At 50.9% G+C, this 24974-nt stretch overlaps 1 protein-coding gene across 1 annotated transcript; it reads left to right on the forward strand.

Moving 5' to 3' along the window:
* Window positions 1-9706: 9706 nt before the first annotated feature.
* Window positions 9707-23154, forward strand: NOL6 (nucleolar protein 6). Its single transcript, XM_035016472.1, has 26 exons — window positions 9707-10019; window positions 11085-11291; window positions 11376-11492; window positions 13710-13889; window positions 14463-14631; window positions 14854-14988; window positions 15070-15233; window positions 15320-15440; window positions 15661-15719; window positions 15799-15900; window positions 16104-16219; window positions 16390-16567; window positions 17175-17297; window positions 17471-17619; window positions 17775-17850; window positions 18096-18236; window positions 18378-18495; window positions 18581-18735; window positions 18839-19002; window positions 19328-19480; window positions 19701-19798; window positions 20563-20687; window positions 20811-20900; window positions 21324-21518; window positions 21635-21736; window positions 21957-23154. The coding sequence occupies exons 1-26, from the start codon at window positions 9966-9968 to the stop codon at window positions 22104-22106; spliced, it is 3441 nt and encodes a 1146-aa protein (XP_034872363.1). The 5' UTR covers window positions 9707-9965; the 3' UTR covers window positions 22107-23154.
* Window positions 23155-24974: the final 1820 nt, after the last annotated feature.

Here is a 24974-nt window from a genome sequence, read left to right on the forward strand (position 1 = left end):
GTAGGGCGGGGGGCGCGCGGCGCGCGGGGGTCTCGCGGCGGCGGCGGCGGCGGCGGCGGCGGCAGCGGCGGCGGCTGCGCGGGGGGAGGGGCGACGACGGAGGAGGAGGAGAAGAGCGAGAGCGCCTCGCGCCGCGGGAGCGACGGAGCCAAGAAGAAGAAGGGAGGGAGAGAGGGAGGAGGGGCGCGCGCCGGGAGGGAGGGCGGCTCTCGGAGGCGGGCGGCCAGACGCGCGTGCGCACGCCCCTCCCCCCCCCGCCCTCCTCCTCTCACTTCCCCGCCTCCTTTCCGCCACCCGGCGCGGTGGCGGCGCTTTGTGACGCCGACGCGTGTCCCCCGCCCTTAAAGGGCCAAGCTGCTGTGGGGTCCGAGGGCAGCCACAAGGGATGCCCTTGGCCCCAAAATGACGGTTGTGCGGCTGAACGCCGCGGTTCCTTGGGAGCTCCCGGGAAGGGACTACTGGTCCTAGAGCTGTCAGCGCCTTCCCTTCCTCTCCCGATGTGTGGGTGTCCACAAGCTTCCACAGCCATCCGCCGTCGAGCCCTGGTCCTCTACAGGCCCCTCCCCGTGACACAAAGTCCGCCGTCCCTGCACTCAGTAGGTGCTTGACAAGAATATGCTGAGTTTATGAGTCTTATCGTGGGAACAAGTGTCCCGACATATTTTGTGCAGGGCCCTCAAGCCCGTGTGTCCTTGGCAGTGTGTCACCCACAGGGGTGGGGTGGGGGAGAAGATTCCCACCCAAGAAATGGGGAAGGCAGATAGACCAGCTTCTGCTTCTCTTCTTAACTACAAAGAGGAAGTTGTGGGAAATAAAGAGGGAAGTAGAAACGCAGACTAAATAAACCTGGGTTCCTGGCCCTTCCCTGTGATTTGGGGCAAGTGCTCTGGCTATCCCTCAGTTACTTGTAAAATGAAGTACTATCGGGGCACCTGGCTGGCTCAGTGCATGAGCACGCGACCCTTGATCTCGGAGTTGTGAGTTCAAGCCCTACCCTGTGTGTAGAAATTACTTAATAAAATCTTTAAAGAAAAAAAAAAATACTATGGTTGAACTTTGACTCCCTATAGATCCTTTTCAGCTTGAAGGTCCGACCTGGAACTGAGGGACTTTTAAAATAATCATAACTGGGGCGCCTGGGTGGCTCAGTCATTAAGCGTCTGCCTTCAGCTCAGGTCCTGATCCCAGGGTCCTGGAATCGAGTCCCACATCGGGCTCCCTGCTCCGCGGGAAGCCTGCTTCTCCCTCTCCCACTCCCCCTGCTTGTGTTCCCTCTCTCGCTGTGTCTCTCTCTGTCAAATAAATAAATAAAATCTTAAAAAAGAAAAAAGATAATCATAACTGAAGTGAGATGAGGAGACAGTCTTAAATCTTCATGATTTAGAATAACCTGTTCTCTTGGAAAGGCATGTCCTGTGGTAACTGCTGAAACGTTTCCTAGAAAAGTCAGGATACTATGAGAGTTCCACACATTTAGAATTTTGAGATCAAAAAGATCCTAAGTTCCAACCCTGGCTCCACCATTTACATTATCCATTCCTTATTCATCAGCTTCTGTAATAAAGGGTTAATTACACCTAACTTGAACTATTGTAAATATTAAATGAGATCATCTATATACAGCATTTGACACAATGACTAGCACATGGTAAATGATCCATAAATAGAAACTTTAAAGAAAAAAAAATTTAAGGCATAGCTGTATTCTGGCTACCACCCCCTCAACCATTCTGACTTCCCTTCCTCTACCATTCAATTTAGGGACAAGAAGATTGCTGACCTGGAAACGTGGGAGACGATGTTGACACCTTTAATAACAAGGATGTGAGTAGACAAATAGGCAGAAAGTTCATCTTCAAAGCATTTCACCCTCAGTAACTCATCACAGTCCCACCCTTCCCCAGAAGATGGTAGATCCCTAGCCTAACCCACTGTAACATACACCTGACAACCAGACCAGAAGCTGCTAGCTGAGTTTAAATAAACTCATAAATTCATAGTAAATATCTGCAATGACCATGGCCCTAAGGTAGATGGCTAAGAAACATATATCTGTCTAGAGGGCTCATAGCCTAGTGTGATAACGAGGTGTGTACTAAGGTTCTCCATTCTCAGGTCAGAGGAAGTCTAGAATTTGTCTCATGCCTTTTTATCCTAGCAGGTAAGACATTGTTTATCAGTAGGTTGCAACTGTGTCTTATTCATGCCTGGATCCAGGGCAACCAGCACACTGACACAAAGTAGACACTAAGTAATTATTCTCATAGGCTTACAGCCAAGAACAGGAAAACAATCAGTAACAACAACAACAAATTGAACCCCACCCTCCACCCCCATGTCTAATAGAACCTCTCAGACACACAGTAGGTGCTCAAGATTATAAATTCATAAGGATGACAGGTCTTGTTTATACAAGCTTCTTTTTTATATACAAGCTACCATGATGTTTGGCACGTTGTAGGTACTCAAAATATATTTGTCAGATGGGGCGCCTGGGTGGCTCAGTTGGTTAAGCGACTGCCTTCGGCTCAGGTCATGATCCTGGAGTCCCTGGATCGAGTCCCTGGATCGAGTCTCTGGATCGAGTCCCTGGATCGAGTCTCTGGATCGAGTCCCGCATCGGGCTCCCTGCTCGGCAGGGAGCCTGCTTCTGCCTCTGACCCTCCCCCCTCTCATGTGCTCTCTCTCTCTCTCACTCTCTCTGTCTCAAATAAATAAAAATTAAAAAAAATCTTTAAAAAAAAAACCATATATATATTTGTCAGAAGAATGAATGGCAGAAACAGCTTCCTACAGCTTTCCCATAGCGTGGGAAAGGTAAAATGACAGGTAAAATGACTTGACTGATTGGTGCCCTCTGGTGGTAAAGAAAACAGGCCACTTACCCTCAGTCTACCGCATCACCTGGTACTCTTCAACCAGGGCTTTTTTTTTTTTTTTTTTTTAAGATTTTTATTTATATGAGAGAGAGAGAGAGAGCACACAGCAGGGGGAGGGGCAGAGGGAGAGGGAGAAGCAGTCTCCCCTCAGAGCAAGGAAGCCCGACGTGGGGCTCGATCCCAGAACCCTGAGGCAGACGTTTAACCAACTGAGCCACCCAGGCGCCCCTCAACCAGAGCTCTTCTGAAGAATTGATTCTTTCTTCCAAAGAGAAAAGATATGGAAATCTTGAAAGATAAATGAAAAGATAGGAGTGTTTGTTTTAGAGAGGTTAATTCTGACCTTCTAGAATGACTCCTTTTAGGGGACCAACATTTTTTTTTCATTCTCTGTATGTTAACACGTGTAAGTCAACTAGTGCTTTTAAGGAGCCACAATCTTTCTTTAATAATAATAGCTAACATTTGCTGTGCATCAGTATGTGACAGGCCCTTTACAAGCAGTATCCTGTTTAATTGTCAAAAAATGCATGACATCCATACTAGAACATCTGTTTTCCTGAGTATAATAAGATTTAGAAAGGTTAAGAAAGTTACCAATGTCACCCAGTGGGTAAACGTTAGAACCTGGAGTTCAATCTTGGCCATCCCACTTAAGCATGACTGCTCTTAACCGAAGTACTGTAATATTCCTAATCTAACATGCCCATAGCAATCCGTGCATATCATATCATCTTCAATGCTATACTGCAATTATTTGTTTACATCTTTCTCCCAGACTCTGAGGTGCTCTTAAGAAAGAGCCATTCATTCATTCAACAAATATTTATTGAGTGCCTGCTATGTGACAGGCCCTATGCTAAATGCCAAGGATACAGTAGTGAATGAGATGGAAATGATTTAGTCATGCCCTCGTGGAGCTTACATCCTAGTGGCTGAGACTGAATCACACAAAAACAAGTAACTACTAGATAAATAATATCATTGCAAGTTTTGGTGAATACTAATGGAGGTGATTAAAGTAGGGCCTAAAACTGAAAATGTTGGGGTGAATGCAGTTTTTTAAAAAAGATTTTATTTTATTTATTTATTTGGGGGGGGGGCAGAGGGAGAGAGCAGGCTCCACGCCCAGCATGGAGCCCATCGCAGGGCTTGATCTCACAACCCTGAGATCATGACCTGAGCCAAAATCAGGAGTTGGATACTTAACCAGCTGAGCTACCCAGGTGTCCATTAAGATTTTTTTTTTAATTTATTTATTTGAGAGAGAGAGAATGAGAGAGAGAGCACATGAGAGGGGGGAGGGTCAGAGGGAGAAGCAGACTCCCTGCCGAGCAGGGAGCCCGATGCGGGACTCGATGCGGGACTCGATCCCAGGACTCCAGGATCATGACCTGAGCCGAAGGCAGTCGCTTAACCAACTAAGCCACCCAGGCGCCCCGAGATTTTATTTTTAAGTAATCACTACACCCAATGTCAGCTCAAACTCACAACCCCCAAGATCAAGAGTCCCCAGCTCTACCAACTGAGCAACCAGATGAGCCAGGGGTAAATGCAAATTTTAAATGGAGACAGGACAAAGGCAGAATAAACCTCTTTGAAGTTGCATTTAAAGGAATAGGCGGGGGGGGGGGGGGGGGCGGGGGGAGCACCTGGGTGGCTCAGTCAGTTAAGCGTCTGCCTTCGGCTCAGGTCATGATCCCAGGGTCCCAGGATTGAGCCCCACATTGGGCTCTCTGCTCAATGGGAAGCCTGCTTCTCCCTCTCCCACTCCTCCTGCTTGTGTTCCCTCTCTCTCTGTCTCTCTGTCGAGATAAATAAATAAAATCTTAAAAAAAAAAAAAAAAAGAATGAATACCGGGGCCAAGGGCCTCCATGTGCCCACCCTCTGCCCCAGATGGTGGATTATACAGAAATTATGCGGCTGTGTGTGTGTGTGGGGGGGGGTCCATGCTGCCCTTCCCCCAGGCCCACCTGTCATGAAGAACACAGAGTCCTAGTGTATTTTTCTTTGTTTGTTTGTTTGTTTAAGAAAAAGTCCCAAATCAATAGAGTGAGTTTGTTTGGTTGGTTTTGTATTTTTCTTTTTTTAAATGAATCAATAGTAACATCCAATTCTCCGAGGGCTCCCTCCTCCTGCACCTGAGGTGGTGGCAAGCAGGATCCTGGGGGCTGAGGCTGCAGCTCAGGGCAGAGCAGGGCCAGATGTGGGTTTCCAGCCTTGTTTGGCCTCAGGGCTGGCAACCGGATCCTGGGGCAACCCATCTGGTCTCTTGAATAAAGGTCAAAGCTGGATTAAAAAAAGAAATTGAATAGAGGGACCAACCTGTAAAATGTGAGGGCAAGTACATAATTCCAGGTTTCTGGCTTGTGATCATCATGTCTTATTTATCTCTTTATCTTTGACACTGAACACAGTGCTTGCCATTTCTTAAGTGTCATCCAGTGTGGAATGAGTGGTTGACTTATCTCTTGGCTCTCTGATCTTCCTCAGTGCTTAATCAGACTTCAACAGAGCTGCTTCTTCTCAGTCAATTCAAACTCAAATTATGCTTCAAGACTTAGCACAAACCCATCTCCTCCAGGAAACCTTCCTTAACAATCAAAACATTCTTTAGCCATAAAGAAGGAAATCCTGCCATTTGTGACAATATTGATGAACACTGAGAGCATTATGCTAAGTGAAATAAGTCAGATAAAGACAAATGCTGTATGATCTCACTTATATGTGGAATCTAAAAAAGCCAAACTTGTAGAAACAGAGTAGACTGTGGCTGCCAGGAGGTAAAGGTAGGAGAAATGAGGAGATTTTGGTTACAGGATACAAACTTCCAGTTATAAGAGGAATAAGTTCTGGGGATCCAATGTACAGCATGGTGACTATAGTTAACAATACTGTATTGTGTACTTGAAAATTGCTAAAAGAATAGACCTTAAATGTTCTTACCATAACAACAACAATAAATAGTAATTATGTGAGGTGAAAGATGTGTTAAATGTGTTAACTAACCTTACTGTGGTAATGATTTTGCAACATATACATGTAACAAATTATCACATTGTATACCTTAAACTTAAGGTTATCCAACAATTATATCTCAATAAAGTTGGGTGGGGGTGGGGGTGGGGGAGAATCAAAACACTGAGCAAAAAGGGCAGCAAGTTCAAAGGCCCAGAACAAAAAAGCAGGATAAGTAAGGAAACTCCAAGTAGGTCAATATGGCTGGGTCATAAAATTTGACAGAAACAACGGTAAGAGACAAGACTGGAAGGTTCACAGTAGTTACATTCATTCATTCATTCATTCAGTAAACATTTATTGAGTATTTACAGTGTGCTAGGCATTGGCTATGTAGACCTGGTCCTTGTTCTCATGAATTTACAGTCAAGGACAAAGAGACAACTGATAAACAATCAAAACCTATTTTAGGGGCACCTGGGTGGCTCAGTTGGTTAAGCGACTGCCTTCGGCTCAGGTCATGATTCCAGGGTCCTGCGATCGAGTCCCACATCGGGCTCCTGGCTCAGCGGGAAGCCTGCTTCTCCCTCTCCCACTCCCCCTACTTGTGTTCCTGCTCTCGCTGTCTCTGTCTCTGTCAAATAAATAAATAAAATCTTTAAAAAAAACAAAACAAAACAAAACAAAAACCTATTTTAAAGAAAGAAAATAAATGGGATCATTGGATAAGGGAAAACATATTTCAGATTGGATGGTCAGGGAAAGCCTAACTAAATAGGTGATACTTAATCCTGAGAACTGAAGGTTGAAAAAGAGAAAAAGTCAAGGAAAAGCATTCCAAGCAGAGCAAACAGCTTGGCTCAAGTTTCTGAGATGGGAAAGAACTTGTTATAACCAGGGAATTGAAAGAAGGCTTATTTTGCTGAAGCTAAGTGAGCAAGGTGTGGAGTATATCAAGAAAATGGATGGGGCGCCTGGGCGGCTCAGTCAGTTGAGCATCTGACTCTTGATTTTGGCTCAGGTCGTGATCTCGGGGTCCTGGGATCGAGCCCTGAGCCCCAGTAGGGCTCCCTGCTCAGATGGGAGTCTGCTTGTCTCCCTATCCCTTTGCCCCTCCCCCTGCTCTCTCTCTCTCTCAAATAAATAAATAAATCTTAAAAAAGAAAAAGGAGGGCGCCTGGGTGGCTCAGTTGGTTAAGCGACTGCCTTCGGCTCAGGTCATGATCCTGGAGTCCCGGGATCGAGTCCCGCATCGGGCTCCCTGCTCGGCAGGGAGTCTGCTTCTCCCTCTGACCCTCCTCCCTCTCATCCTCTCTGTATCTCATTCTCTCTGTCTCAAATAAATAAATAAAAATCTTTAATAAAAAAAAAAAGAAAGAAAAAGGATGGCATAGGCAGTAAAGGACCATACTGATTGAGGCTTTATAAAAACTCATATCTCATCCTAAGTATAATTGGGAGCCACTGCTGATGTTTTGTTTTTTGTTTTTTTGTTTTGTTTTTTAAGATTTTATTTATTTATTTGACAGAGAGAGAGAGCATAAGCAGGGGGAGTGGCAGGCAGAGGGAGAGGGAGAAGCAGGCCTCCTGCTGAGCAAGGAACCTGATGCCGGGCTCTATCCCAGGACCCTGGGATCACGACCTGAGCTGAAGGCAGACGCTTAACTGACTGAGCCACCCAGGTGCCCCTGTTTTTTGTTTTTTGTTTTAAGCAGGCTCCATGCTGGGCATGGAGCCCAACACCGGTGATGAAGGATAGTTGGAAGGCAGGCAGGCGGGGACCTAAGAGGAAACTACCCGTAAGAGGATTTTACACCCACCCTGGAAGGAGACCTCCACCCTTTCCCATAGGACAAAAACCTGATTGGATGACAGGCACAGGGAGGGTTAATCAGATTAAAACAGCCCGCCAACAAGTCCATAAAAACCCCTAGACTTAGAAATTCCAGTGGCAACCCCTTGGGGTCCCTTCCCTCCTTGGGAGCTTTGTACTGTCACTTTGCTATCACTCGATAAACCTTGCTTTGCTGCCCACCACTCTGTCTGGTTTATCTCTTCATTCTTCGAAGAGGTGTGACCAAAAACCAAGGGCACCGGTGGAGAAAAAAATCCTGCAACATGGGGATTGAATTCAGGACCCTGAGATCAAGACCCAAGCTGAGACTGAGTCGGACTTTTAACCAACTGAAGCGACCCAGGTGCCGGGGGGGCACTGATGAATTTTTAAGAGGAGAGTGACATGGTAGAATGATAGTTTTGGAACACTCATTCTGGCAACCATGTGGAAAGGGATTGAAGACCACTGAAAAATTCCTTTACAAACTATTGCATAAATTAATAAATTAATCTGTGCTATTAGAAGTCAGGATAGGAGTTACTGTTGACATAATGACTAGATGGTAGAGTGAGGGGAAATTCTAAAGGTTCAGGAAATGTTGTTTCTTTTCTGGGAGCTGGTTACATGGGTATGTTTGGTATATGAATATTCAAGCTGTACCGTTATGTAATTTTCTATATGTATATATGTAATTATATATATGTAATCATATGCTTATGTAATTATATGCATAGATGTAATTCTATATGCATGTGTGTCTGTAATTTTTACATATGTATATTGTATATACACTTATAACTACATATATGCATATATACACATACTGTACAAAAAAACTATTGAATGAAACTGTCCTATACTCTTCAAAAATGTCATGAGGGGCACCTGGGTGGCTCAGTCGTTAAGCGTCTGCCTTCGGCTCAGGTCATGATCCCAGCATCCTGGGATCGAGCCCCACATGGGGCTCCCTGCTGGGCGGGAAGCCTGCTTCTCCCTCTCCCACTCCCCCTGCTTGTGTTCCTGCTCTGGCTAGCTCTCTGTGAAATAAATCAATAAATCAATAAAATCTTTAAAAAAAATGTTATCATGAAAGACCAAAAAAGGAGAGCTCACAAATGTTCTTAGATTAAGAGAGAGAAAAGAAACATGACAACCAAACTGATGCATGATGTTGCATCAGGAAATAAAATGCTACTATGTAAAGGGTACTTTTTGGATAATCAGCAAAATTTGAATAGTACTGAATCAAGCTTAAATTTCCTGAATTTTATAATTGGACTATGATCAGCCCTTGTTCTTATTACATATATGCGAAAGTTTTCAGGGATGTGTGCAACTAATTCTCCCGTGGTTTTGCAAAATAGTATGTAAATGCATAAAGACAAATTTGACAAAAGCAAACACTTTTTTTTTAAACTTAAGATTTTATTTATTTGAGAGAGCGTGCGCAACAGAGAGCGCACAAGCAGGCGGAGGGGAAGAGAGAGAGGGAAAAGCAGACTCCCCGCTGAGCAGGGAACCCCATGTGGGACTAGATCCCAGGACCCTGAGATCATGACCTGAGGGGAAGGCAGAAGCTTAACCAACTGAGCCAGGCGCCCAAGACAAACACTAAGTTATGATGGATAGGTGAAGGAGTTCACTATATTATTAATACAATGTTTTGGTAGATTTGGAAAATTTTAATAAACTGAAGAGAACCAATTATAATCTAGGCACAAGATGATGTGATTTGGACCAAATTTGGCACTAAAGACAGAGAAGAATGAATAAATTTAAGACATATTTTTAAGATAGAACTGACTAAACTGTTTATTTGATAAAATGTAGTAGATGAAAAAAAGGATAGGAATCACTGGTGTGCATCAACAGTGTCGAGGGCCAAAACTAGCTCCGCCCTCCTCCTTTCGACGCAAGCTGCGGAAGTGAGGAAAAGAAAGCGACCGCGAAGCTGCAGACAGGCTTCCGGTGTGGCGTCGCAAAGAGACCGTAAATGGGAGAACCCAGGTTGGCCCCTCCCCCATGATGGGCGGTCTTGGGGAGTAACAGATGCCAATGGCCAGCGATTCTTCGGGCACTCACCCAATGGCTCTGGAACTGGGCGGAGTCCTGCGGCACGAGGCTTGTCCCCACGCGGTGCGGGGAGTTTACCGCAAACCTCTGGCAATTCTGTTGCCAGGTTTCGGTTATTCTGCGGAGGGCTTTGGCCCTTTGCCGACGTGGGAAGAAGTTGTGCCGAGAACTTGGGCTTTGAATCGGAAGTGCTGGAGCGAGACCTGGCCCCAGAGTTATGGGGCCGGCGCCTGCGGGAGCGCAGAATCGCGGAGCTGCTGGGGAGCCAGAGGTGGGTGAGCTGTCTGGGAGGAAGGAGGGCTTTCCACGTGCCAGAGGTGGCAGAGACTGGCAGCTCGCCGGCGAGAGGCGCGAAGGCGGTCCCTTCTGGAAGAGCCTTATTCCACCACGTTTCCAGTCTAGGGCACCGAGACACTCAGGGGACATGGAACCTGGCGTTATTTGGATAGAAGCAGTAAAGCTTATTGAGCTTACTCCTTCGAGAGCTGTGCACCTGGAAGTTGAGGAGACCTAACCAGGTCATTTTCCTAACCAGGTCTTCCTCGTTGTCATTGTGCGAGATCTAACTTCTTGTGCCCGGTTCTGTCCTCGCCGCTGTAACAGAGGGCACATGGTGGTGCTTCTGGAACCCTTCAGTAGGGCTCTCACCCCTGTAGGACCGTGGAGTGGGGGCGGGGCCCAGGGCTGTAGGGGAGAAGGTTTGGGATCCTGCAGACCAGGGTGTGAAGCCTGCTTACAGAATAGGTATATTAAGTGTGGAATCTTGAGCTCAGGGAATTCCCTTCAAGTGTACATTTTCTGCCGGGATTACTGAGGATTGGATGATTTACTGAGTATATTTTACAGAGGCAGTAGGTCCTAGTTCTTTCCAACACTGACCACTTATACTGATGTAGTCTATAGTCAGGGCTTCCTGACAGGGGTAGAACCTGGCAGGATTTGGATAGAGCAAGAGTGGAGACGGCATTTGCAGATTCCCAGGAGTAACCCAGAAAAAGAGGAAGCTCCCTGATGCATATAGCAGAAATACAAGGAGCTCAAGCATTGCTTAGGTCAGGGCTCAGTGAACAACTAACCCTACCCCCAACTCCAGGCAGGGCTCCATGCTAGTGCTGTCACATAGACAAGGAGGCCTCAACTCAAGGAGTTTTCAGCCTAGAGCTCAGTAATGTTCTTCTAAGTAATGATAATCCTGAGTTTTACAGTCTGACTCCCATTCAAAAGAGTGAAAAGGAGCCTGTGAAGCTTTTGCCCACATCCTATCATGGTGGCACTTCAGGCAGTGGATGCTAGACATCTGTGACCTCACAGTGGCTGCTCTCCTCACTGGCCACAGGTGATGGAACTAGCTCTGGAAGGCATAGGCAAGGAGGGAAAGAAGGAGTCCTCAAAGAAGCATGCCTTGGCTGGGTCTCCAGTGGAGGGCTTCCTGCAGCCAGTGAAGCTTAGCCGGGCAGAACTGTATAAGGAGCCTACCAATGAGGAGCTGACTCGCCTTCGGGAGACTGAGAGTCTCTTCCACTCCAGCTTGCTTCGTTTACAGGTACTATTGGGTGGCTGGGGCTTCAGTTAGAGGGGTGGGCCTGGACCCTGAGGCTGAAGGACTCTTCCCTGTCTTTTCTTTCAGGTAGAGGAGCTACTAAAGGAAGTGAGGCTACCAGAGAAGAAGAAGGAGCGGATCGATGCTTTCCTACGGGAGGTCAACCAGCGGGTCCTGAAGGTGCCTTCAACTTCTAAGACAGAGGTAAGGCAGGTAGTGTGAAGAAATGGAAAGCCCCGGAGAGGTCCTCAGTTTGGGCATCTGAAACAGGGCCTGCACTTCTCCAGAGGGGGTGGGGTGCTAGGGAGCTCATTTTCACTGCCAGGAGGCTCAACTGGAAGTATAGTCAACCATGTGTTCGTTTGTTCAGCAAACACTTACGTTCCTTGCAGTAGTTGTATTCTTAGGATACGTCAGTGAACAAAGCGGTCTATTTTCTAGTGCTGGGCTTATGGATAGTAGAAAATAACCGTGGCAGGTAAACTGTGTGGCAGTGTTAGAAAGTGGTAAGCACCATGGGCAAAAGAGAAAGGGCAAGGTAAGGGGATTGTGGGGATATCAGAGAATGGGAGTGGTTTGCAATTTTAAATAGGATGGTTGAGGTAGGCCTCATTGAAGTGACATTAGGGTGAAGATTTGAAGGACGTGAGTCAGCCATATAGATATCTAAGGGAGGAAGAGCATGCCAGGAAGGGGAAATAGCCAACACCAAAGGCTCAAAGGCAGGAGTAAGTCTGGCATGTTCCTTGGATTGAATGAGGAGAAAATAGGAGATGCGTTCAGAAAGGCAAAAAGGCAATGGAGGAAGGAGGCATTTCATGCAGGGCCTTGTACACTGAAACAAGGACTTTGGCTGTTGCTCTGTGTGAAATGAGAAACCACTGATGGGACATTTTTTGGTAAAGCAGTGATGTGATCTAACTTCATTTTAAAAACGTTCATTCAGCTCTAGCTGCCATCTTGCGTCCCCGCGTGCGTGCACCTAATCTCAGCTGGTCCTCCCGAGACTCCCTGAGCACCAGCCCTATTCCCCCTCTCGGTCCCATTTCTGCTCCAACAAGATGAAAGAAACTATCATGAACCAGGAGAAACTCGACAAACTGCCAGCACAAGTGTGCATTGGTGGGAAAGGAACTGCTCACCGGAAGAAGAAGGTGTTTCATAGAACAGCTACAGCAGATGATAAGAAACTTCAGTTCTCCTTAAAGAAGTTAGGGGTAAACAATATCTGTGGTATTGAAGAAGTGAATATGTTCACAAACCAAGGACCAGTGATCCACTTTAACACCCCCAAAATTCAGGCATCGCTGGCAGTGAACACTTCCACCATTCCAGGCCACGCTGGGACAAAGCAGCTGACAGAAATGCCACCCAGTATCTTAAACCAACTTGGTGCAGACAGTCTGACTAGTTGAAGAAGACTGGCTGAAGCTCTGCCCAAACAATGTGTGGATGGAAAAGCACCACCTGCTACCGGAGAGGAGGATGATGATGAAGTTCCAGATCTTGTGGAGAATTGTGATGAAGCTTCCAAGAATGAAGCAAACTGAATTGAGTCAACTTCTGAAGAAGATAAAACTTGAAGAAGTTACTGGGAGCTGCTATTTTATATTATGACTGCTTTTAAAAATTTTGTTCATGGATCTGATAAAATCTAGATCTCTAATATTTTTAAGCCCAAGCCCCTTGGACACTGCAGCTCTTTTCAGTTTTTGCTTATACATAATTCATTCTTTGCAGCTAATTAAGCTGAAGAAGCCTGGGAATAAAGTTTGAAACAAAGGTCTCGAGTGGAGGGCTTTGCCTAGGGAAAAAAAACCCAAAAAACGTTCACTCAGACTGTTGTGTTGAAAGTAGAATGGAGGGGCACCTGGGTGGCTCAGTCCATTAAGCGTCTGCCTTCAGCTCAGGTCCTGATCCCAGGGTCCTGGGATCGAGCCCCGCATCGGGCTCCTTGTTCAGCAGGGAGCCTGATTCTCCCTCTGCCCGCCACTCCCCCGCTTGTGCTCATGCTTTCTCTCTGACAAATAAATAAAATCTTCAAAAAAAAAAAAAAAGAAAGTAGAATGGAGGGGGATAAAGGTAAAATCAGGGAGACTAGTTAGAAACCTATTATGTGGTGATCATCTGGAAAGTGGTGGCATCTCAGACTAGGATGGAGAAGTAAAGAAGTGGTCAGTGTCTGGATGCTCTTGAAGGTGAAATGGGTGTTCTTAACAGAGATGAGTCAAGGTGATTTGAATGTTTTGGGCTTGAGCAACTAGTGTGAAGTTGCCTTAATGAGGGGGACATGTTTACAGAAAGCAGGAGTTTGTTTTCAAATGTGTTGATGTGTTTAATTTGAGATGTCTACTAGACATCAAGGAGGACACATCAGGAAGACAATCAGATTACTGTGTATCACTGTCTCTTTCCCCACAGCTGACTGACCAGACCTGGCTCCCAGCTGGGGTTCGAGTACCCCTCCACCAAGTGCCCTATACCGTGAAGGGCTGTTTCCACTTCCTGCCACCAGCCCAGGTCACTGTTGTGGGCAGCTACCTTCTGGGTACCTGCGTCCGGCCGGACATCAACGTGGACATGGCAGTGACCATGCCCAGGGTGAGGTCCAGTATTTGGGGAATGAGGTCCTGTTCCTTCACCACCTACAAATTCCTGGGTCCCTCTTTCCCACCTGTCACTTGCCAGAGGGTTGAAATCTGAACTGGAAATCAAAAGAGCAGGGGTGCCTGGGTGGCTCAGTTGGTGAAGAATCTGCCTTCGGCTCAGTCGTAATCCCAGGGTCCTGGGATCAAGCCCCACGTTGGGCTCCTGGCTTAGTGGGGAGCCTGCTTCTCCCTCTCCCCCCTGTTTGTGCGCACTCTCTCTCTCCAATAAATAAATAAAATCTTTAATGACAACAACAAACAAACAAAGAAACAAAATTTGCTCTTCTGCTGTCTTCTTGAGGGCAGCTTAAATGTGCCCTTGGGTCAGTTGCTGCCGTTTGAACTTTGCCTTCCTCATCTGAGAACTAACTATATTGTTGTTAGTCCTGGTTCAGACACTCTGGCCAGCAAAGATCCCTGAGGTTTCTAAACTGTGTTGCACGTTGGCTTCATCCTGGCCACTAAGTTCTCTAACAACAAGCACTTATGTGCCTGGTCGTCTCTCCCTTCTTCTGACCCTCACCAGGAGATCCTACAGGACAAGGATGGGTTGAACCAGCGCTACTTCCGCAAGCGTGCTCTCTACCTGGCCCACTTGGCTCACCACCTGGGCCAAGACCCCTTCTTTGGCTGTATTCGCTTCTCCTACACCAGGGGCTGCCACCTGAAACCCTCACTGCTGCTTCGGCCACATGGTGAGAGGCACACACTGGGCTGAAGGCACAGTCTGGGGTGACAGATCTAGTGGGGGACGTGTGGGGACCTCAAGTCCAAGGTGAGGAGTTTGGGCCTCAAGTTTGAAGTGGAAGGTATAAGGACCTCAGATTCTAAGGTGGGAGGACGTGGGCCCTCATGGAGGAGGAGAGTGGTCCAGGGGCCCACCTGGCAGGATCTCAGCACTCCCTGTCTCCCCCCAGGGAAGGATGAGCGCCTGGTCACCGTACGTCTGCATCCGTGCCCTCCACCTGACTTCTTCCGTCCGTGTCGCTTGTTGCCATCTAAGAACAATGTGCGCTCTGCCTGGTACCGAGGGCAGAGTCCCCCAGGGGATGGTAAGCAGGCAGTGGTATCCAGGTGGAGCTGAAGGGAAAGATGTTGGGATTTCTCCTCCCATGGCTTCCCCTCTCCCACAGGTAGCCCAGAGCCTCCCACCCCCCACTATAACACATGGGTCCTGCAGGACGTGACCCTTGAGTCCCACGTGCAGCTGCTGTCTACTGTCCTGGGTTCAGCCTTGGGGCTGAGGGATGGTGTGGCACTTCTGAAGGTCTGGCTGCGGCAGCGGGAACTGGACAAGGTGAGTTGGGAGTGGCTGAGCTTCCCTGCCTCACTGAGTGGCGGGCTGGGCCTGAACTTGGACCTCTTTCTCCATCTCTTTTTCAGGGCCTGGGAGGGTTCAGTGGGTTCCTTGTCTCCATGCTGGTTGTTTTCCTTGTGTCCACACGCAAGATCCACACCACTATGAGCGGCTACCAGGTCCTGAGGAGTGTGTTGCAGTTTCTGGGTAAGGTGGCTAGACCCAGAAAGGCCAAGGGTTCCACTCTTCCTGTGAATCCTCTCATCCTATCAGGGATCATTCAGTTTCTTGCCATCAGACAATTGAGCAAACTGAATTTTAGAGGCAGGCAGTTGCAGCCACCTGACCAGAGGGAGAGTGTCATTAGGGCTGGGTCCCCTGGGAAAGGATACCTTCTGACACACCCACCTTCTCTGGCTCACTTCAGCCACCACAGATTTGACAGTCAACGGGATCAGCTTATGTCTCAGCTCAGATCCCTCCTTGGTGAGTGGGGCAGGGCTGGGACTGGGCAAGGAGGCTTGAAGGTAAGGCCCCAACCCTGACTGGCTTCTCTCTGTGCCAGCCGGCCCTGGCTGACTTCCACCAGGCCTTCCCTGTTGTCTTCCTGGACTCCTCAGGCTATCTCAACCTCTGTGCTGATGTTACTGCCTCTACTTACCACCAGGTACCAATTGTCCCCCACTCCTGGGTACCCCTGATGTCCCAGTCCAGATTCTGTCCCTTCTGCCAGTCCCAGAGCCCCAGCAACTCCTCTCCAAAGAGCTTAGGTCAGGCATGTCTCTTGGTCTGAGCCCTCAGGTCAATGAAGGGAGGGGTATAGTGGTGATAGTCTCACATGTGAGTTCCCTGTTTATCTTGTGGCCGCAGGTACAGCATGAGGCACGGCTGTCTATGGCATTGCTGGACGGTAGAGCTGATGACGGATTCCAGCTTCTGTTGATGACTCCCAAACCCATGATCCGGGCTTTTGACCACGTCTTGCAGTAAGTTTAGGGCTGGCAGGCTATGTCAGTGGGTCCTTTTCCCTGGGGCTACAGTGATGGGGCAGAGGTGCTCAGGTCGGTGTTCAGATCTTCCTCATTTTGGGGTGGGAGGTGGTCTTTGGGGTCAGCAGCACCTCATTCTGTCTCTTTGTCCCTCTGTGCCCCTCTAGTCTCCATCCACTGAGTCGCCTACAGGCAGCATGTCACCGGCTAAAGCTGTGGCCAGAGCTGCAGGATCTTGGTGGGGACTATGTTTCAGCTGCTTTGGGCTCCTTGACCACCCTCTTGGAGCAGGGTCTGGGGTCCCGCCTGCACCTGCTGGCCCACTCTCGGCCCCCAGTGTCAGAGGTGAGGTGCTGTGGGTTGGGGAGTTTGTGGGCTTAAGGGGGACTAGATCCAGGGTCCCAGGGGATACAAAAGACACACCATTCTTCTAGCTAGATCTTTCTTTTTTTTTAATTTTTTAAAAAGATTTTATCCATTAGGGGCGCCTGGGTGGCTCAGTTGTTAAGCATTTGCCTTTGGCTCAGGTCATGATCTCAGCGTCCTGGGATCGAGTCCCACATCAGGCTCCCTGCTCATCGGGAAGCCTGCTTCTCCCTCGCCCACTCCCCCTGCTTGTGTTCCTGCTTTCGCTGTCTCTGTCTCTGTCAAATAAATAAATAAAATCTTAAAAAGGAAAAAAAAAAAGATTTTATCCACTAGAGAGAGAGAGTGTGCGTGTGCGAGCAGGGGGAGGGGCAGAGGCAGAGGGAGAAGCAGGCTCCTCACTGAGCAAGGAGCCTGATGTGGGGCTTGATCCCAGGACCCCGGGATCACGACCTGAGCCGAAGGCAGACACTTAACTGACTGAGCCACCCCGGCGCCCCTAGATCTTTCCACCTAGTTGGAAAGTGGGTTTCTAGACGAAGCTGGGGCATTCTTGGGTTGAGTTCAGCTTTTTTAAACCCTGTAGTGGGACATCAGCCAAGATCCACCGAAGCACAGAGACTCTGGGACCCTGACGCTGGGATTGCTCCTCCGGCCTGAGGGGCTGACCAGTGTCCTCGAACTGGGTCCAGAGGCCAACCAGCCTGAGGTGAGGAGCCCTGGAGTCTGGGGGATGATTTGGCCCTGTCTTGGGAAGTCCACGCTGGGTACTGGCAGAAGTGGTGTGGATTATCCTCATGCCACTTGGATTGCAGCCTGTCAGGGATTTTTGACAGAGCCCATCTTTGTTGATTTCTTCTACCACCCATTGCCTTTTCTCAGGCTGCTGACTTCCGCCAGTTCTGGGGATCTCGCTCAGAGCTTCGGCGTTTCCAGGATGGAGCCATTAGGGAAGCTGTGGTCTGGGAGGCAGCCTCTATGGCCCAGAAGCGCCTTATTCCCCACCAGGTGGTCACTCACCTTTTGGCACTGTGAGTGTTAGCATCTGGTTGCTAGGAAGCAGCCATGGACTGGGGAGCCTTTTAGGAGGGTCTGGCCCGGGCTTTGGGCTGAGCAGCTAATGTCCAGTAGCTTACTCCAATAGGCTCAATGCCCACACTGACTTTGTGCTGTCCCCCTTTCCCAGCCATGCCAACATCCCAGATACCTGTGTCCACTATGTGGGGGGCCTTCTGGACGCATTGATCCAAAGCCCAAAAGAGGTAAGGGTCGTGCGTCAGGGCTGGGGTCAAGGCCAGGGGTTGCAGAGTAGCCTGGGCGGTGGAATCAGGTAGTGGGGGGAGAGCACGTGCAACCTCAGCCAGACTGCACTTCCCATAGCGTCCAGCAGAGGGGGTGCTGGCTCTACGGCAGCCTGAGCTGCGGCAAAATCCCAGACGGTGGTGGTGGGGTTGGGGTGGGGGGGTTCTGTAGGGTCCTGGTCTCCTGACTGTGTTCTCCTTCTCAGACCTCCAACACAGGTGAGGAGGCCCTGGCAGCAGCCGTGCGTTGCTATGATGACCTCAGCCGCCTGCTGTGGGGGCTGGAAGGTCTCCCGCTGACTGTGTCTGCCGTGCAGGGAGCTCACCCAGTGCTGCGCTACACTGAGGTGAGGTGCAAGGGGACAGGGAGCCCTTTCTGCTTGGTGACCCCTCGCCTCCTCCCCGCCCACCCAGTATTCCCCCTTCCAATTCCTGTGTTCACTCTCTCCCAGTCCGAGGCCCCTTCCTCAGCCCTGCTTCTTCCATAGGTGTTCCCACCTACCCCAGTCCGGCCAGCCTATTCCTTCTACGAGCAGTTTCGAGAGCGGGCCTCGCTATTACCCCGGCCCGACAAGCCCTGTCCAGCATACGTGGAGCCCATGACCGGTGAGGCGCCTCTTTCTTGGGAGGGATGAGAGGAACCTTTCCCACTCCAGCCCACAGTCTTGAGACCTCTTACTTTTCTTCCTAGTGGTATGTCACCTGGAGGGCAGTGGTCAGTGGCCACAGGACGCTGAGGCCATACGGCGGGTCCGAGCTGCCTTTCAGCTGCGCCTGGCGGAGCTGCTAACACAACAGCATGGGCTGCAGTGTCGAGCCACAGCCACGCACACGGACGTCCTCAAGGTTAGGCTGGGGCAGGGTCGGGATTCCCCAGGGAGGGAGGAGCTGGGGTGTGAGCGTGCTCCAGGCTAACCCGTATCTCCCACCTCACACCCTCTTTCAACAGGATGGGTTCGTGTTCCGGGTTCGTGTGGCCTGTCAGCGGGAGCCCCAGATCCTGAGGGAAATGCGGAGCCCTGAGGGGATGATCTCCTTGAGGGACACACCTGCCTCCCTCCGCCTGGAGAGGGACACGAGGCACTTGCCCCTGCTCACCAGTGCCTTGCACGGGTATGATCACCTGTCTCTCTGGGAGGCCACATGGTGTAATGGGGATATGAGTTATGGAGTCAGACAAATTCTAGAACCCTCGCCCGGCCGCTTCACTGGCTATGTCCTTCTGGGCAGGACCTTATTTCTCATCTCTAAAATGGGAATTTCATAGGACCAACCTGTTGGCGTTAGTCAGGGATACGTGAGATCCTGTATAGAATGTGTTAGCACAGAGGGTAACTTTGGGTAAAGGCTGGGTCGATGGTGGTGGTGGAGCTGAAATACTGTTCTTGGGCCCTCAGGGCCTGAGGCTCATTGCCACTACACCCTTCCCCCTCCACAGGCTCCAGCAGCAGCACCCGGCCTTCTCAGGTGTGGCACGGCTGGCCAAGCGGTGGGTGCGCGCCCAGCTTCTGGGTGAGGGGTTCACTGATGAGAGCCTGGACCTGCTGGTTGCTGCTCTTTTCCTGCACCCTGAACCCTTCACCCCTCCCAGGTGATTCCCTCCATCTTTTCCCTAGCCAGAAAGTTCCCCTTGGGGCCAGTTTTCATCCCTTAGGCTGTACCTTCAGTCCAAATGGGAGAGGGTAGCTGAAACAGGTGATGGAAAGGGTTCTGAGACAATCCCTGCCGAGGGGTCTAGGGTGTCTAGACCATGGGGTAAGCCCTGGGATGTGTGGTTGGGCCCAGACTCTTTGCTCACTCTTTCTTCTCAGCTCCCCACAGGTGGGCTTCCTTCGGTTTCTTTTTTTGGTGTCAACCTTTGATTGGAAGAACAACCCCCTTATTGTCAACCTCAACAACGAGCTCACTGGTAAGTGGTAGGACTGGGGTCCGACTCCCGCAGGACCGACGGTTTGTGGAGTGCAGAGTGGGGCACATGGGGTTTTCCCTGTCAGTCTGCAAGGTGTTTGTGTGTGTGCGCCTTCCTCCTCACAGATATTTGTGCCTGACCCCGCCGGCCTTGGGGTGGGGAATTACGAGGAGGAGGAGGCCCAGTTGAAGGCTTTAGCGAGTTCTGAGGCTGTAGAGCTATGGTTTGCTCACATGACGATCAGAAACAGGATGGACTAGGGGTGGTAAGCAGGCTACCTGGTGGGGGCTGTGAAGGGGAGAGGAGAGTAGAAGGGGGACCCTGAACACCAGGTGAGAAGTCTTGTGGGGAGCAGGGAAGGGCCCAGATTAGAGTAGATGCCCAGACCTCTTAGGGAGTGGGGGTGATGATTTCCAGTTGTAACATGAGGAGCTCCTGGTCCCAGCAGAGAGGAGGGTGTCAGCTTCCTAATTCCCCAGGTGTGTGGGAGCATAGGGTGGGAGGGGGTCAGGGGCAGGCCTCAGCTTGTGCAAGCCCGGAAACTAGACTGGGGTGCCAGGCAGTGGAAAATTCTGCCTCTGGCCTGAGCTTAGGAGTTTAGTGCCCCACCCAGTGGAGGCAAACATGGTATCCTTTTCATTGCCTTTGTCTTTTGGGGGAGGGCTGTCGGAAAAATCCCTGTGATGGGCCACCAGAAGACCTGGGGCAGTAGAGCATGTCCGGGGAAAGGAACAGGCTGACCCAGGACCCCCTCTTGTTCACAGTGGAGGAGCAGGGGGAGATCCGCAGTGGCTTCCTGGCGACTCGGACACAACTCCCGATCATGGTCATCGTTACCCCACAGGATCGTAAAAACTCTATATGGACACAGGATGGACCCTCGCCCCAGGTGCAATCCCATCCCTACCTCCAAATTTGTGTTTTTATTCCCCCAAGGAAAAAGTAGGCCCAGCCTGGCCTAAAAGAGACCCATGGTTAGGTCTGATCTATTTGATGTATGTGTACCCCCCAGGTCCTACAGCAGCTTGTGGTCCTGGCAGCTGAGGCCTTGCCTGTCCTAGAGAAGCAGCTGATGGATCCCCGGGGCCCTGGGGACATCAGGGTAAGCCCCTGACCAAGAGTGGCTCTGGGGTTCTGGGGATTCTGCCTTTGAACACTGGAAGTCTGGAGCTGTAGGGGCTGTCACAGGACGCTCTGTCCCCTGGTTTGGCGAGACTGAATCCAGAGAGGGCATTGGAGCTGCCCACGGTGCCTGACAGTGGGGGAGCCTGCAGGAGAACCAGGGCCCTGGCTCTCTCTAGCCCTCGCGCTCCTAGCCTGTGTTCCTCCTGATAGCGTGAAGCCGACCCCAGCTGGGGCTTGGTGTTCCCACTTTCAGATGAGCATTTGGGCCCGTAAGTGGGGCCGGGGGTGGGGGAGGTCAGACAAAAGGGAAGGAGGAAAGCGAGGTGGGCATGTAGAAGGCTTTGTGGTCCAGTTCCCAACTCCCAGTGGGCTTTGCTGACCCCTCCCTACCCTTCCTCAGACAGCGTTCCGGCCGCCCTTGGATATGTATGATGTGCTGATCCGCCTGTCTCCCCGCCACATCCCCCGGCACCGCCAAGCCGTGGACTCCCCAGCTGCCTCCTTCTGCCGTGGCCTGCTCAGCGAGCCGGGGCCCTCTTCCCTGATGCCTGTGCTGGGCTATGACCCTCCTCAGCTCTATCTGGCACAGCTCAGGGTAGGCCCTAAAGGGCTGACTACACCTGGGGAGGGGACTTCCAGGTGAACCTGGGGCCATGGAGGTGACTCTCAGGTGTCCCCCTGTGGTCTTATCTGTGTCCTGCCCTTTCCTAGGAGGCCTTTGGGGACCTGGCCCTTTTCTTCTATGACCAGCATGGTGGAGAGGTGATCGGTGTTCTCTGGAAGCCCAGCAGCTTCCAGCCCCAGCCCTTCAAGGTGTGCTGGCTGGTGATAACCGTGTGTTCAAGTGTGTACGTGCGGTTCCATGTGGGCACGCCCGTCTGTATGGGGCGTGCTCTGTGAGTGACCGTGGGTCAGGTGTGAAGCATGTGTCCCGCGGGTCTGTCGCCTCTGCTGCCACTCCCCTCCGCCCCCTGCGTGTTGTCTCTGGTGTGCCTTTGTGATGCCTCGGCCCACGTTTCTCTGCTTCCCCTAGGCCTCCAACACAAAGGGGCGCATGGTGATGTCTCAAGGTGGGGAGCTGGTGATGGTGCCCAATGTGGAAGCGATCCTGGAGGACTTGGCCGTCCTGGGTGAGGGCCTGGTACAGGCCGTGGAGGCCCGAAGTGAGAGGTGGACCGTGTGATCTCCAGCCCTAGGAGCAGGCTGTAGGTGACAGCAGGACTTCAGGCCTCTGGAGTAAGATGTCAATGGCATGACCTCCACCCTTGCTACGTACAGATCCTTCGTGGAGTACCTGCTGGCCTGAACACACTGAAATGTTCCCCCAAAGAAGCCCTGCCCCAGTTTTCTGTCTGACACCTCAGCATTGGGGCGGGGGCCTGGTATTCTACAGAGTCCCCTGGGCCTGTCTGAACTCCCAGAAGAGGAGGGTGAGCCAGCTCAGAGAGGGAACTAAATGAACCCAGGAGATCCATCCACCTGACAGCCCTGGCCCGGGCTTCTTTTGGTCTTCCTAGGATGTTTCCGAAGCTTGGAGAGGAGGACATGTACCCAGGGCTGAGGCCCTGTCTCCTTTCCATTGCCAGGATATGTGCCTAGACCTTGGTATGCCCTTCAGTGCAGGGTCAGGCCTTTAAATAGGGCCCAGAGAAGGTGAGGTACTTGCTGAGGGTCCCAGAATTCCAGCCTTGAGCAGGGTACTGTTGCTTTCCAGGGAAAAGCACAGAGGACAGAAGGGGCTGGCTGGGTGAAGGGGCGAGGGGGAGAGTAGCTGCTCTAGCCCAGGAGAGCTGCAGAGAGCACTGAGTGCTGCCCTGGCTGCTCAGTGTCTCAGTCCCGCCGGCTCCGTGCCCCTGCCCGTTCGTGTCCCAAACTGCCCCCCTGCGTCCCTGCAGCAGGCGTGCGGAGGGGAGCAGGACCCCAGGCCCGCTCCCCAGGAGCTCTCTGTGCCAGGGCAGGGTGGGAGGATGCCACCTCCTCTTAGCCTGGTCCACACCCCACTTCGGCAGCCTCTCCCGCCCCTGTCTCCCCTAATCCTGATGTTTTTCCAGACTTGGCTCAAACAGTGCCTCCTCCTCCAACCCTCTCCTGCCCCCAGCCTCAGGTGCTCTTTCTCGCCGAAACATCGAGCAATTATTGTCTGTTCAGTTTACTTCATAGTCGCATACAGTGGCGTGAACCCTTCTGTTGTCCGAAACTTGGATTTAAAATTAAATCACTTAATTTCCCCATGTTCTTGGCTTTTCTCCCTTTTCCTCCTGGTGTTAAACAAGTCTCCTACGTGTAAGGTCTTTGGGGACAGGTGACATGTTTGAACATAGATTTCTTGGCGCCTTCGTGGCACCAAAGACAGCGCTGTGCTCACGGAGGCTAGAGGTGTGTACAGAAGGGCCGATGGGAGAAGCAGGGCCACAGAAGACCTTAGGGAAAAGGGAGTCATGATTTGTACTTCCTAGAGTGGGCAGGGTGGGGATGGTGAGAGCTGCAGGGGGCGTTCATGGAGCGCTTGGCAAATGCGGGGCGCTCTCCGGTATTTTCCGTATCTTCTGTGTGGGAGCGTGCTCACACAGTAATACCAGCCCTGTGAAGGATGCGCTTTGACGTCTCATCTTCTGAATGAGGGGGCAGGTTCAGCAGCAGGCAGGCGCTCGGCTGCCTGGCTGTCAGGCTTCATTCTCAAGACGGTAAGCCACATATGGGGACCCTGATCTCCTTTTGTCCCAATTCTGTGAGTCTTTGTGAACCTCTGCCGGTCCCTACCTGTTACTGTCATGGGATTAGAAATGGGCATAGAGAATACATTGATGGGCTGCGTGAGCTGGGGGCTGCATCTCCCTGTGCCGTTGATTCACGGACTCCAAATGGAAGCCCGCAAGGCTTTATCGTCAGGGAAAGAAATGCAGTTCCAGCCCTCACGGACTTTGGGTCTGTGGTTGTCCCTGGCTGCTCCTCACTTACTTTTCTCCACAGTCCGTCCCTAGGCTCTGAGGAGGGATGGTGCTGGCCTGTTTCAGACTGTCCTGCTTCATCCATGGGTCAGCTTCAGTCCTTGGCTTCTGGCCTTTTCACAAAGCCAGTTCTAGGTGATCCCAGTGCGGGAAGGAACAGAATCTGCCCCCAGGTAAAACTGCAGCAGGTGGCTCCGAGAGGTGCAGACAGTGGTCCCCACTCAGGAGATGAGCCCTGGCTATGTCCCCATGCATCCCCGGGCAGGTCACTTCCCCTTGCTGGGCTCAGCCTTCCCACCTTGAAAATGGGCATGGTAATGGCTTTGTCAGGTGCACAATGTGGCAAGGGAGGAGGGCAGAGGACTCAAACCCAAGAAGCTGTGCCATCCTTTCTGCACTCCTTGCTTAGCTTAGGGGACGGGGTGTGGAGAGTGCTGGAAGCCCAGGCTCCCAGTCTCAATCCCTCACATTGCAGCTCCAATCTGTTTTCCTCAGATCTTCTCGGGGAAGTAGGCGAGGAGGCCGGTTGACCTTGGAAGTAGGTGAGGAGGGTGGCCTGAGGAGCTGGAACTTCATTGGAAGGGAAGAAGAGAAGACTAGAAGGAACTGTGTGAGCAAGGGTGTAAGTTACATAGCCCGGTGGGTGTATCTGCCTCTGTGGGCTTCTGCATTTAACTTTGCAGGTGGACATGGATGGGGTCGGAGTCTGTGTCTGATGTATGGAGTGATGTGTCTGCTCTGTGTTCTGGGGCGTGGACATGTCTGTATGCATTTGTCTGTGTGCACATTTTTGCCTCTAGTTCTGAGTTGCTGTAAAAGGGGAAATCTCTCTTTTTGAAGAGCAAGTCAGGAGAAAAAGCTCTCAGATAAAAGGCAAAAGCTCGATTTTTTCCTGTGGATTTAAAGGCTTTAAAGAAAGCCTTTTCCTTGGGGCTTTGGTTTCCCCAGTTCCGTCAGAGCTTCTAAGCCCCTCTACGTAGTTACATTTAGTGAATTCTCAAAGGGTCCTCTCTTCTGCCTGTGGTATCACCACCTTCTCTAAACCAGAATCCTTCTGGGGCGTGTGGGTGGCGTGGTCAGTTGGTCGTCCGACTTGGTTTCAG

Source organism: Mirounga leonina, unplaced genomic scaffold (genome assembly GCF_011800145.1).
Source record: "Mirounga leonina isolate KUSES-001 unplaced genomic scaffold, KU_Mleo_1.0 Mir_170, whole genome shotgun sequence".
Classification (NCBI taxonomy): Eukaryota; Metazoa; Chordata; class Mammalia; order Carnivora; family Phocidae; genus Mirounga; species Mirounga leonina.